This window comes from Hippocampus guttulatus, chromosome 6 (genome assembly GCF_054856545.1).
Source record: "Hippocampus guttulatus isolate MCC_2025c chromosome 6, RoL_Hgut_1.0, whole genome shotgun sequence".
Taxonomy (NCBI): domain Eukaryota; kingdom Metazoa; phylum Chordata; class Actinopteri; order Syngnathiformes; family Syngnathidae; genus Hippocampus; species Hippocampus guttulatus.
The window spans coordinates 1,775,633-1,790,017 of record NC_141266.1 but is presented as its reverse complement, the minus strand read 5'-3'; the positions used below and the strand labels follow the sequence as shown (position 1 = coordinate 1,790,017).

At 43.4% G+C, this 14,385-nt stretch overlaps 1 protein-coding gene across 3 annotated transcripts in view; it reads right to left on the bottom strand.

The window, feature by feature from the left end:
- entpd3 (ectonucleoside triphosphate diphosphohydrolase 3) overlaps window positions 1–14,385 on the bottom strand; it is a 69,622-nt gene that overhangs the window by 1,623 nt on the left and 53,614 nt on the right. For all 3 annotated transcript variants that reach the window (XM_086114624.1, XM_086114625.1, XM_086114626.1), the window contains 5 exons: window positions 13,824–13,983; window positions 11,923–12,150; window positions 10,807–11,070; window positions 10,586–10,714; window positions 697–834 (listed from right to left, as the gene is read on the bottom strand). In XM_086114624.1, the coding sequence (XP_085970750.1) occupies window positions 697–834; window positions 10,586–10,714; window positions 10,807–11,070; window positions 11,923–12,150; window positions 13,824–13,983 (919 nt within the window). The remainder of the gene's footprint in view (window positions 1–696; window positions 835–10,585; window positions 10,715–10,806; window positions 11,071–11,922; window positions 12,151–13,823; window positions 13,984–14,385) is intronic.

The following is a 14,385-nucleotide window of genomic DNA, read 5'->3' as shown; positions in this document are numbered from 1 at the left end:
AAAACAAACATCAGTAATATGTACAGCTCAATGATGTAGCTGTTAATCATTTATGAGAACCTTTCCTGGCTTGTAAAACTCAACAAAGCCTGTCAAAAAGTTGTCATGTTCCAACTCAAAGATGAGTCAGAAAACCCAAACCTCCATTACGATTCTTGTAATGAATTCAAGTGTGTCTGTTTGGAACAGTTGCCAGAAAGCCTCCCAGACACCCAAAGGCAATGAACAGCACACAGAGCCTCTTGTTAGTTGGGCTTGTCATTTGGGAAACACTGCCAGCAATTATGGACTGCCGCTGGTGTGTGAGCTGCTATACAATGTAAAAAGGGCCAGCTACTTTGTTTTCTCTTATGTCACACATAAGGAATCCCCTTCATTTGAGGGAGCCTCTTTGCACAAAAAAATAAATCAATAAAGCAGCGCCCTATCTTCGGGGCATTTCTGAAGCGTAACATTTCCTGCCTTTCAACTTTTTCAATGCAGATGGTTAGCATGTCATCATCAAGATGGGTGGCATGATTAACGATGCATCTGGAACAGCTAATGTACAGTGGTGACAGTACAACCACATTATTGTTCATCGACAATGTTAAGATGTCATCTCACATACTTTGGTGTATGTCTGTGCATGAACACAGTGAACACTCCATTAAATATACGAATTGGGATGGTTTTTTTAAAATTCATTCGACTCACCTCGTTTTGAAAGTCAATGTCTTTCCACGTGTTTGTGTCAAATTTGTAACCGTTCGTCAGCAAAGCGAAGATGTAATGAGTTGCAAAGCAATAAGTGCGTAGGTATTTGTCTGAGACCCATGTCTTTTGATTCTGCAGCTGAAAAGGAAGGAAGGAATGTGAAATGGTTATTTTGTGATTAGGATGAAAAATGTTGCAAATCAGAGATATATGTCTTGGTTACAAAGGGATTTCCTTATGTTTGACATTTGCACTTATCTGTCACGGAAATTGACCCTGAAGTTGCACAATTGGTATTTCAATTTTCAAACATGAAATGATGTATCTCTTAAACTGATGAAACTTCAATCAAAACCTTTGTGTATCTCATGAGTGCAACAAGTCAGAGAGGACAAACATTACATGGTGTTCTTTTTGTTTAAATTTCTGAGCTTGTTTTCAACAAGCCTAAAAAAAGAGAAGAACATAAATAGAACAGAATTTGTAAGAAACAAACAGACACACATTCAAGCAATAAGAATCCAGTGTCACTCTAAACTTTGTTTTTACAAGGTACCAGAGTATCCACGGATAATCCACACTAGTATGGGGAGAAGGCGTAAACTCCACACAGGATGGATTCCGCCAAGACTCAATGCAAGAACCACTTGACTGTTCGGAAGATGTGCTAACCACCTCACACCACACATCCACAGTAGTGTTCACAAACTAAGCTAAATGTTGGTTTTATGAATTTAAAACCATTTGTCACCTCAACTTTCCTCACGAAAATCTATGCTTCTAATTAGGGCCAGAGAACAACTGCTACAAGGTCCCTGCTGAAAAACGAAGATTCGACAAAGTACCATCCGAAATTGCTGGCAACAAAAAGCCAGGAAAACGAAACATGACCAGAAAGCGCTTGCAAAAAGGCAAGGTAACAGCAAAACCCGAAAATACACAATAAGGAATATCAAGAGTCCAAACATGAAAAACCAAAATCAGCAAAAATCTGTACAACAAAAATACTTACAAAACCGGAATATAAACAGACAAGAGTGACGAGGTACATGAGAGAAGAACAGGGGTGTCAAACTCACCAGCAAAACAACTGTCTTCCAAAGGGCCAGATGTAACTTATAATTGTAACTTAATATAATTGAATGCGATGTAAAATAAATGTAACTACTCCTTAATAATAAATAACTCTGAATTTATTAGTTATTTAAGTGAAAACATAACAGCTGCATAGAAAAAATGTTTGCCTATGGCTCTGTGATAACAAATAACTTTAACTTGTCATCTTAAAAAAATCCTCATATAAATCCACACACAAAACATGCAAGTGGCAAATAATTGTAATGGAAGCTGCAAATAAACAATATGTAATTGAATAAATAACAAAATAAAGGTTGACTCAGGTGACAAATAAATGGTCAAGTTCTTAGGTTTTTGAAGAGATGCTGTCCATCCTTAAACACAACAAGTAGATCCTCCGTGTTATATGTGCTTTCATTAACAGCTCATGAACAATTCTCCTTCTGAAAAAGACTTGGAAGAGTGGGCAATTTCTTCAGCCACAATAAAGCTAGCTGTCAATGCCACATTCTTAATAAATTTTGCTGCAGCCACAGTTTGCCTTTAAATTCTTGGGCAATTTTTGGTTTTCTTCAAGGCTATTTAGCACCATGTTTGGTGTCAAAATGCAGACGTATACTCTTTCACAACTGACAACGTTTCTGAACATAAAATAAATACTGGTCTTTCTCCTTGAAGCAGAAACAAGTATTCTCCTTCCCATCTTTCTCGAAACAGTCTTCCGTCTGCATCAGCGTTCTCTGTCTTGATATTTTGGGATCATTAGTTTCTCCCGATTCGGCGGTGTTTCCCGATTCCCGTGGAAACACCGCCACTGTCATGATTTGGTTTGGGACCAACAGGTGGCACTGTAGGGCTCCCCCTGCAGCTGCACACCTGTTGGTCGTTATGTAATTATTAGTTGTATAAAAGGACTCCCGCCCAAACACTCAGTGTCGGGTCATTGTTTGCTCTTTGCTACTGTCATGTTTGTTTGTTTGCTGTTGCTTTTTGCTGCTGTCATGTTTGCTTGTGGCTGTTGGTATGCTACTGTCATGTTTGTTTCAGTCATGTCTTTGTTATTGAGAGTTTTTGGTTTCTGCCATGGTTTTTGTTTGTTACTTTGGATTTGTTTTGTTTTCATGACTTTGTTTTGGATTTAGTTTTCTGTGTTTTATCAATACACTTCAACAAGTTCACCCTGCTCCTCCTTTTAGGGGTCCACCACCACCTTGCAACGTGACAGCCACATAGTGTGGGTGAGCCGTCACTTTGCGAGTAACATTGTCGACAGGCATTGTGGGATTTGTACTTTTTGGTCAAAGCATGCTTTTAAACAATTTTTGGACATTCAGCCCTTTCAAGCTCTCATGGGCCACATAAAATAATGAAGCGAACCACATCTGGGCCATGGGCCTTGAGTTTGACACATGGTCTTTAACACTTGAGGCAGCACAGCAAGAAAGGTCAACAATCTGACAGAGCGTAGGCAAACTAGCAGTCCTTAAATACTGGGCAAGGCTTCGATTGGAAACAAGTAACAGGTGCGCCTGTTGGAAGGAAACAACCTTCATTCCAGCTGGAGATGGAACAAAACAAAAACGGGACATGACAATTATAAGGATATGAGCAGTGACCTGCCAAAAAAAATTGACATTCTAGAGTTGTTATACACAGTAACAATTACTCAAAAAAAGGTCCTCTTGTGTCTTCAACAGTCTGAGAGGAATGTGTAGCACCCTGTGATGTACAAATATGTCAGCGGAAGCCAGATCTGAAAATGTACAGGAAGTGAGCTCTGATTTTTTTATTTGGCCACCTTTGCAACCTTGTACTCGAGGTATCATCCGATTGACTTTAAACATGGTCTGTGCAATATTAAGACTTGGGACAAGAACAGGGATAATCTTGAGTTTGCAATTTACTATGTGATGGAAAGTGGTCATAAAATTTTCCATCAGTCCATCCATCCATCCATTTTCCACCGCTTATCTGGGGTCGGGTCGCGGGGGCAGCAGATTTAGCAGGGAAGCCCAGACTTCCCTCTCCCCAGCCACTTCTTCGAGCTCTTCCTGGCGGATCCCGAGGCGTTCCCATGCCAGCTGGGTGACATAGTCTCTCCAGCGTGTCCTGGGTCGTCCTCGGGGTCTCCTGCCAGTGGGACATGCCCGGAACACCTCACCAGGGAGGCGTCCAGGAGGCATCCTAATTAGATGCCCGAGCCACCTCATCTGGCTCCTCTCGATGTGGAGGAGAAGCGGCTCTACTCTGAGCCCCTCCTGGATGACCGAGCTTCTCACCTTATCTCTAAGGGAGCGCCCGGACACCCTGCGGAGAAAACTCATTTCGGCCGCTTGTATCCGGGATCTCGTTCTTTCGGTCATGACCCATAGCTCGTGACCATAGATGAGGGTTGGGACGTAGATCGACTGGTAAATTGAGAGCTTCGCCCTTTCGCTCAGCTCCTTCTTCACCACGACAGACCGATACAACGTCCGCATCACATCAGACGCTGCACCGATCCGCCTGTCGATCTCTCGCTCCCTCCTGCCCTCACTCGTGAACATGACCCCAAGATACTTAAACTCCTCGACTTGGGGCAAGATCTCCTCCCCGACCCGGCGAGGGCACTCCACCCTTTTCCGACTGAGGACCATGGGTTCAGATTTGGAGGTGCTGATCCTCATCCCAACCGCTTCACACTCGGCTGCGAAACTCTCCAGTGAGAGTTGGAGAGCCCTGCTTGAAGGAGCCAACTGTACCACATCATCTACAAAAAGCAGAGATGCAATCCTAAGTACCCCAAAACGGACCCCCTCAACGCTTCGGCTGCGCCTAGAAATTCTGTCCATAAAGGTGATGAACAGAATCGGCGACAAATGGCAGCCTTGGCGGAATCCAACCCTTACTGGAAACGATTCCGACTTATTGCCGGCAATGCGAACCAAACTCTGACATCGGCAGTATAGGGACCGAACAGCCCATATCAGGGGGCTCGGTACTCCATACTCCCGAAGCACCCCTCACATAACCCCCCCGAGGGACACGATCAAATGCCTTCTCCAAGTCCACAAAACACGTGTAGACTGGTTGGGCAAGTTCCCACGTACCCTCGAGGACCCTGCTAAGGGTGTAGAGCTGGTCCACAGTTCCACGGCCAGGACGAAAACCACACTGCTCCTCCTCAATCTGAGGCTTGACTTCCCGATGGACCCTCCTCTCCAGCACACCTGAATAGACCTTACCAGGGAGGCTGAGGAGTGTGATCCCTCTGTAGTTGGAACACACCCTCCGGTCCCCCTTTTTAAAAAGAGGGACCACCACCCCGGTCTGCCAATCCAGAGGCACTCTCCCCGATGACCACGCGATGCTGCAGAGGCGTGTCAACCAGGACAGCCCCACAGCATCCAGAGCCTTGAGGAACTCCGGGCGGATCTCACCCACCCCTGGGGCCTTGCCACCGAGGAGCTTTTTAACCACATCGGTGACTTCAACCACAGAGATAGGAGAGCCCACCTCAGGATCCTCAGACTCAGCTTCCTCCGAGGAAGGCGTGTTGGTGGAGTTGAGGAGGTCTTCGAAGTACTCTGCCCACCGGTTCACAACGTCCCGAGTCGAAGTCAGCAGCGCTCCGTCCCCACTGTACACAGTGTTAGTGGTGCACTGCTTCCCCCTCCTGGGACGTCGGATGGTGGACCAGAATTTCCTCGAAGCCGGCTTCCATGGCCTCACCGAACTCTTCCCACGCCCGGGTTTTTGCCTCGGCGACCACCGAAGCTGCGTTCCGCTTAGCCAGTTGATACCCGTCAGCTGCCTCTGGGGTCCCACAGGCCATAAAGGCTCGATAGGACTCCTTCTTCAGCTTGACGGCATCCCTGACTGCTGGTGTCCACCAGCGAGTACGGGGGTTGCCGCCACGACAGGCACCAACCACCTTACGGCCACAACTCAGATTGGCCGCCTCAACAATAGAGGCACGGAACATGGTCCATTCGGACTCAATGTCCCCCGCCTCCCCCAGGACATGAGAAAAGCTCTGCCGGAGGTGGGAGTTGAAACTCTTTCTGACAGGGGTCGGGTGCAACCCTGGCGGTCTGATCCTCGGCTGCAGAAGCTCGCTCTAGGGACGTGGAATGTCACCTCTCTGGCAGGGAAGGAGCTCGAGCTGGTGTGCGAGGTAGAGAAGTTCCGACTGGATATAGTCGGACTTGCCTCCACACATAGCCTGGGTTCTGGTACCAGTTCTCTCGAGAGGGGTTGGACTCTCTTCCACTCTGTAGTTGCTCACGGTGAGAGGCGCAGAGCAGGTGTGGGCATACTCATTGCCACCCGGCTCAGTGCCTGTACATTGGGGTTCACACCGGTAGACGAGAGGGTTGCCTCCCTCCGCCTTCGGGTGGGGGGACGGGTCCTGACTGTTGTTTGTGCATATGCACCAAACAGCAGCTCAGCGTACCCACCCTTTTTGGAGTCCTTGGAGGGTGTGCTGGAGAGTACTCCTGCCTGGGACTGCCTTGTTCTGCTGGGGAACTTCAGTGCTCACGTGGGCAATGACGGCCCTCCCGATCAGAACTCGAGTGGTGTTTTGTTGTTGGACTTCTGTGCTCGTCACGGATTGTCCATAACGAACACCTTGTTCAAACATAAGGGTGTCCATATGTGCACTTGGCCCCAGGACACCCTAGGCCGCAGTTCGATGATCGACTTTGTAGTTGTATCATCGGATTTGCGGCCGCATGTTCTGGACACTCGGGTGAAGAGAGGGGCGGAGCTGTCAACTGATCACCACCTGGTGGTGAGTAGGCTCCGATGGTGGGGGAAGATGCCCGTCCGTCCTGGCAGACCCAAACGTATTGTGAGGGTTCGTTGGGAGCGTCTGGCGGAATCCCCTGTCAGAAAGAGTCATAAAATTTTGCACTTCTTATTTCCTTTGTCACAAAAAAGCAAATTTCGAATACCTCGGTGGTACATAGTCCAGCCAAAAAATCCCAAATTTCAATATCAATTCATGGGTTAGTCACGGCCTGAAGACATTCGTCCATCCATCCATCCATCCATTATCTACCGCCTAATTTGGGGTTAGGTGGCGGAGGCAGCAGATTCAGCATGGAAGCCGAGACTTCCCTCTTACCAGACACTTCTTCCAATTCTTTCGGAGGGATCCCAAGCCATTCCAGGGCCAGCTGGGAAGCAGAGGCTCTCGAGCATGCCCTTGGTCATCCTGACGGTTGGAAAATGCCTATAACACCTCACTAGAGAGATGTACAGGAGGCATCCTAATCAGATGCCCAAGCCACTTCAGATGGCTCCTCTCAACGTAGAGGAGCAGCGACTCTACTCTGAGTCCCTCCCGGATGACTAAGCTCCTCAAGCTATCTCAAAGGGAGGGCCCGGACAACATGCGCAGGAAAGAACATTTCGCCCTCTTGTATTTGGGATCTTGTTCTTTTGTTCACTACCCACAGCACCTGATAAGGGAAGGAAGGGAGATCCTTTCAGCTCAACTACTACTTCACCATGACAGACCGATACAGAGTGTGCATCAAAGTAGATGCTGCACCAATCATCTTGTCGATCTCAAGCCCCATCCTTCCTTCATTTCTGAACAGGACCCCAAGATAATTGATCTAATTCACCTGGGGTCATCACAGACCTGGAGAGGGCATGCCACACTTTTCAGACTGAGGACCGTTGTCTCAGATTTGGAGGTACTGATTGTCATCCCACTGCTTCTCACTCGGCTGCAAACCGCAGTAGTGAGAGTTGGAGATCTTGGCTTGAAGAAGCCAACAGTACCACATCTTCTCCGAAAAGCGGAGATTGAATGCTGAGGCCAACAAACTGGGCATCCTCAGCCTTAGCTGCGCCTAGAAATTCTGACCATAAAGGTTATGAACAGAATTTTGGTGGCAAAAGGCAGCCTTGGCAGAGTCCACCTCTCACTGGAAACAAATCTGCCTTACTTTTCCCCAATCCCTGCTTCAAAAAGCTGTGCACGGCAAAATGTATTAATTGGAGCCATCAATCCTCACTTCCTCATTTTGCTTGAATAAATAAATAAATCTGCATAATTAGTTTTATGGGTTAAAGTGTTTTAAATCTTGTATTACTGAGTTAATGTTGCTTATTAAATAGAATATTATTTATTGATTTCATTATATTGCATTTTTCAAAATCAAACTGTTCAAGTAGTCAATCAAAAAATATCGCAATTTTTGTTTAAATTCCAGGCAAAATGACGCATCCAATCCATTTTTTTCATGTTTTTTGTCCTGTTAATAAGGATGTAATGTTATGCAGTGCTCTTCTTATAATAATTTTCTTGACAAATTAATGTCTTTATCATCACTGCGAAGAGTTGGGGTGCGCCAAATGTTTTTTGTACTTCCTCGGGAGGCATAACGGAAAATAATTGAGAACCACAGATAGACATCACATTTGCTCCGAATAATGTTAAGATTTTAATCATACTTAAACATGAAGACTGTGAGTTTTCACCAAGCCTCGTTGCCATGGGAATGTGATATTCACCAAGGAAACAACACTGATTTTGAGGGTCTAAACATGGACAAAAACTCTTGAAATTTTGTACGCACAACAGGCCGAGAAAACCATTTTCTAGGTTTATAGTGCATTTTCAAAAAATCCGACATTTATTTAAAAAAGACATTTTGAAGTCACTTGGAGCCATATCCTCTACTTTCTTTCAAATTCGTCAATTTTTTTGCCTTCTATAGAGGTCACATTGTCATAAGTACCTCCTAGAGATTTTATCAGAATATCTTGAAACTTTAGGTGTTTCATCTGAAGATGTTTCAGATGAAAAGTACAGCAAGACTTCCATCAAATGCTGTTGTCACGGTGACATGCTGTTTGCCAGGAAAAAGTGTGCTGGTTTTATTGGTCAAAACATGCACAAAAACACATAGCAGGTCTAGCAAGAAATTCAATTCTAAGCTCAAAGCTATGATGGACAGTCCCTCCTACCCCCTCCAGCCCACCCTGACAGCACTTGGTAGCTCCTTCAGCCAGAGACTGTTACACCCGCGCTGCAAGAAGGAGAGATACGCTCGTTCCTACCGACTGCTGTCAGGCTGCTGAATAAAAATAATAACAATAATAATGTGTGAAAAACAATTGTAAATAGCACTGCGATTTATCAATTTTGTATTTATATTGCACTTAATTGAACGGTGTTTGTTTGTTTTTTCTTCTTTCTTCTTTCTACCCACATTCTTGCTACTGGAGGCTGTAAATTTCCCCTGTGTGGGACAAATAAAGGATATCTTATCTTATCTTAATATTTTAGAGTTGGGGGGGGGTTGGTCAAAATTTCAATATATGTCTCTGTATACCCTCATACATACATACATTGTTTCACAAAGTACCCCCTGTTCTTTATTTGGCCTAGGCCAACGAAAATTGAGAGATGGAAGAGCCCAAAACCTACAAAAAAGTCTCTTGAAAAAAAAATTTGCGATTTTGGATTTAGGGTATAGCTAAATCAGCAATTTATAACCATTAAATGTAAATATACAGCTAATGAGGTTTAAATAATGTTGATGAATTATGAAACCCCCACCTGGCTCAACGCTACCCCGGAAAGTCTGGGTACGACTCAACCGCCTAAGAACTGGGGTAGGCCGTTTCAACGACAACATGTTCTGATGGGGTCTCGTCGAATCACCATTCAGCGACTGTGGACCAGTACTCCAAACTGCAGAACATCTCCTCTACTACTGTCCCATTCATCGACAACCAGATGTCAACTTGAACCTCACAGCACTTAATGAATCTACTGTCCAATGGCTGCAACGTCTGGACATTTAACACCGCAAAGCTGCCCTCATACGCGAGAAGAAGAAATTATGAAACCTCTGCCATTAGCCTCTCTGCTACAACATAATGCACAAACACTTTTATTTATCTGTTTATTTATTTATTTAAAAATAATAAAATCTAATGTATTATATAATAAAATATATATAAAAAAGAAGAAATACAATACAATACATCCTGATTTATATCGCACTTTCACAACAGCAGCAGCTGTCACAAAGCGCTTAACAAAACAGTTAACATAAAGTAAATTAATAAACCCAACACAAAACACGGACAGTCGTGCAGTCCTAACACCACTTTTCCCAAATACTGAGAGGGTCAAAACACACAAAAACAAACACTAAAATTAGGCATAGCAAAATAAACATTTTTACAATTCCATATGTTACTTTCCATTAATTTGATTGATTTTCCCCAATGTGGCCACGGCGGCAAGGGCCCTTTGTAGCTGCTCGTAGCTCTTGTTGCAATAATAAGTTTGGGTGATTATTCCTGTTTTGTTAATACTACTATTCAAGGTAGTATCAGTGTTTTATGCTATGTGTTACATGATATTATTTTGTTATTTTATGTAAACTGTTTTTGTTATACATGTATTTATGTTAAGCGACCTGCCTTGGGACTAGGGCTGAAAACTAGCATTTATGTTAAGTCCGGCGCCTTTACATTGTCATTTGTTGTGTTGATTAATGTGCATTGTCCCAATGAAATAAATAAATAAGGTAGTTATTCGGAAACTCAAAAGGCTTCAATGCATTTCTCTGAATTTGCTTTCGCTCAATGACACATTAAGATGTTTTTTTTTAAATGATGGTCCTGCTATCCAGTGTTGTTAAAATCTGGATTGAGATTGTTTTCTTACACAGCACATGTGTGCGGTGTACAGCTTCAATGTAATGTAAGAAACTATTCTCAGGTCAATTACGGAAATTAAATTCTACTTTTTTTTGAAAGCACCCCGCCAAGTCTAGGAGCAGTTGAAAGAGCTTACCTCACTCCAAGGTGCATTACATAATTGGATGATTGAGGTATTGAATTCATCATACGTTGCTGGTTTGATGGTTTTGGTTGATTCATTCATCAACAAAGCTCTAGCGACATAGAAATAGCCAGCATATGCCTTGAAAACACAGAAGAAATAACTCAAACATAGATATTTGACATGGAATGCATGAACGTGTCTGTATGTGCGTGTGTTATTCTGCGTCTTACCATAAATTCCCCAGTGACTGGCGGCTGCTCAACCCCGTTGAAAGAACAGTGAGCCGAGGAACAAATGGTGAAATCAAATATGGAATTTACTATTCTCCCACATTGGTCTGAATTGCCAGATCCCACCATGAAGTATTGTTGATCTGGACTGTAATTCTTGGGTTTCTTTGTGCACTCTGTGTCATAAATGGCCGAGGCCTGAATGGTTACATTCACACCAATGGGGTAGCAGGGGTTGTTAATGTCCTCAGGGTTCGATAATTCCTGCAGCATTAGAGGAAGACAAGTCAGAGAAAGGAGGAGAACAAGAAGAAAATAAATTAGAAGGGGTCGTCAGGAATCGAGGCTGATGAGATAAGAGGTGAATGATGTGGACCTGTATACAGTAATCGCTCCTTTATCGCGGGGGTTACGGTCCAAAAAGAACCCGTGATAAGTGAAATCCGTGAAGTAGGATTCATTTTAAAAAAAAGCCAAAAATTGTGAGAGGGACGAAATTTCAAATGTGCACATACAGGCCAGCGATCCCGCAGAATGCAGCCGATGTGTTAATGATTACACAATTAAGGATGGAAGAGACACTGCTGCTTTTTTCTTAAAAGCCTCCTCTCTCTCTCTCTCTCTCTCTCTCTCACACTTTCCCCAGCCATACTCACACACACACACACACACACTCACACACACGTGCGCACACTCTTGCACACACTAGCACGCATCGACACAACAACACTTAGACACTGATCAAATCAACGAGCAAAGAGTAACCCACGTGATAAGACAGAAGGGAGGGTGCTGGACGGGTCTGAGAAGATGCAAAGCCATGTTGATTGGCTGTGCATCTTCTCAGCCCCCCACGTGGGATAGATGCACTCGTGCTGTCATTGGTGGACGTCGGTGTTGGGAACCAATCAAGTTACGTGATGCACTGAAGCCACACTAAACGAACTGCGAAAGAGCGAGGGATCACTGTATTGCTGTTATTCCTGAAAAATTAAGCTTCAATGTCTACCTGTCACAAACAGGTATACATGCTCCACGCTCTTGTACAAGCACAAACACAGCAGATATAAACATGCAGATGAGACACACTCTTGCGCTCTGCTAAAGTCAGTATACCTGAATGACTTTGTCCAGAACCCTCTTCTCAGCTTCATTCTTGCCATAGCAGAGGAAACTGTGAGTGTAGACATTGTAAGGGTAGCCGTACAACTTGATGTGCATGTAATCAGGTCCATTGAGCTCTTCATCAACCGTAAAGGCGATTTGTGTTGATGCACCACCAAGATCCATTGAGCCCACAGTCTTAGATGTTTGTGGACGAACATAGGTGTTCCATATGCTTTTCTGCAAACGCAAAATAAAACATGTCGCTATGAAATGGATGGAACTGTTAAAGAATGTCAATGAATGACATATTCTGGCTACTCAATCATTGGGCAGTCGTGAAAAGTGCATAAAGTGTCAGTTCCATGAAGATGGTCATTGTGAACCACTACACTACCGATGTCTTGACCAAAATGTAAAACCAGAATTCAAATATGTAACTGCACAGGTACAAATGTCTCTATGCAGATAGTGTGTTCAAGTGTTTTTTTTTCCACTCACTCAGAACAATTTATTGGCCGTATAGGCGAAAACCCTGTCACTCATAACCAGTGAGAGATGCCATTATGTTTGCCACAGACTCGCCCAGGAAACAATATACTGTATTTATGCTGACCATGGCCCAATCACCACCCATGACTATCTGTCCTCCTGTGATTGCAATCAATAAAGGCTCGTCCAAACAACAAAGCTTGTGCTGGTGGAAGACGTTTGCAGAGCTTTATATGCACTCTACAAAGTAAACTTCCTCATTAAATCTTTTTCTCAGTGTGCTGAATTCCAATAGATTTCATACAATGGTACCTCTACTTACGAATATCTCTGAATGCGAAATGTTCACGTTATGAAACGTCCCAAAAGGAAAATTTTGCCTCTTGTTACGAAAGAAATTTCAAGATACGAAAGGTTAAAATACTGCATGGGCTGCTCGTCGCAGCTCCGAGTTTCCTGAACGCAACTAACTTTTTGCTGCTCTGCCATTGGCTATTACCGGGCATCATCCTGACATCCAATTGGCTAAGAGGGACTTCTACCGTACATGCCTTGGTGTGTAGATAGATAGGTGTCGATGCAGCATCCTCATCATTCACCCCTCAGGCCATGAGGTCTTCTGATAGTTTTACATAAATGTGAATGACCCAGAATAGTGTTCACCAGTCGGGCGATCGCTCACTATGCTGTTTGCCTTGGACATTTTCGAAAGACAAAAGCAAATGTCTTTGGATTAGTTCTTTACAAAACACCAGGGAAAAAACACTTCTGAGAGAGAGAATGAACTAAAGAGGGCCAAAAAAAAACAAAAAACGATAAAAGTAGTTAAAAGTTAAATAGCCATTTTTTTTTGTTTCTCTCTCTCTCTCTCTATCTCTGTGTCTCTCTTTCTCTCTCTCAATACTGTAGATAGATAGATAGATAGATAGATAGATAGATAGATAGATAGATAGATAGGAAACATTTTTGTCTGAACTTTGCGGGACTTGGAATGAATTAGGGCATTTACTTGGAAAATGCGTCTCTAATTACAAAATTTTAAAGTTCATAAATTTTTTCCAGAACCAATAAAAATCGTAAGTAGAGGTACCACAGTACTGATAAACACAGAGCAATATGAGCTGACGTGGATTAATAACTGTGTATTCCGGTTTGAGCCAATTTACGAAATTGATGATGATCAGCACCAAGGCAACTTCGTTCACTTCATTAAGTAATACAAAAAACATGTACAGTATTTGCAAATGGTCAAACGTACTATGTATAAACATTGTCTACATACATGCATACTGTATGTGCTTACAAACTGACTGCCACGAAAAATGTGGCCTTGGCTGGCCTTCATTGTCAGTGACATTTCATTATTTTAGAAAATTAGTGAGACACATTTTAGAGTTATTGTAATGCTTGGTTTGTTTTACCTCAAGAAAGTTTCCCATTAAATAGTTGACAGTAATCCAGCCGTACAGTCCTTCCTCCTGACCAGTAATGATGGATGCATTTTTGAAGTCAAAGGGCAGAGATTGGAGATATACTTCCAGACTATTCAGGATTTCGCTAGCCCGCTGCATATCTTTCTCTCTTCCAACAAAGCACAGAAAAAAGTAATCAAATAGCGACAAATGTTGCAACAAATATAAATGGGAAATAAAGAAAAAAAGTTTTTCCAACATTTTTCAAAACACAATGAAAAATGGTCATTAATTCTACAAGAAATGCACATTTCTAATGGAGCATAATAAACTGATTTGGATTTAAATCAGTGGTCCTAAGATGCAGGGGCATGCAGAGACCTTTGGAGGGGCAGCTGTTCAAAGTTAAGAAGGGGCACATGTGTCACGTTGTGAGGTGGTGGTGGACCCCAAAAAGCAGGCAGGAGGGAGGAACAGGTTGTACGTGAAGAATTGTATTGATAAAAACACAGAAAACTAAATCCAAAACAAAGTCCTGAAAACAAAACAAATCCAAAGTATCAAACAAAAC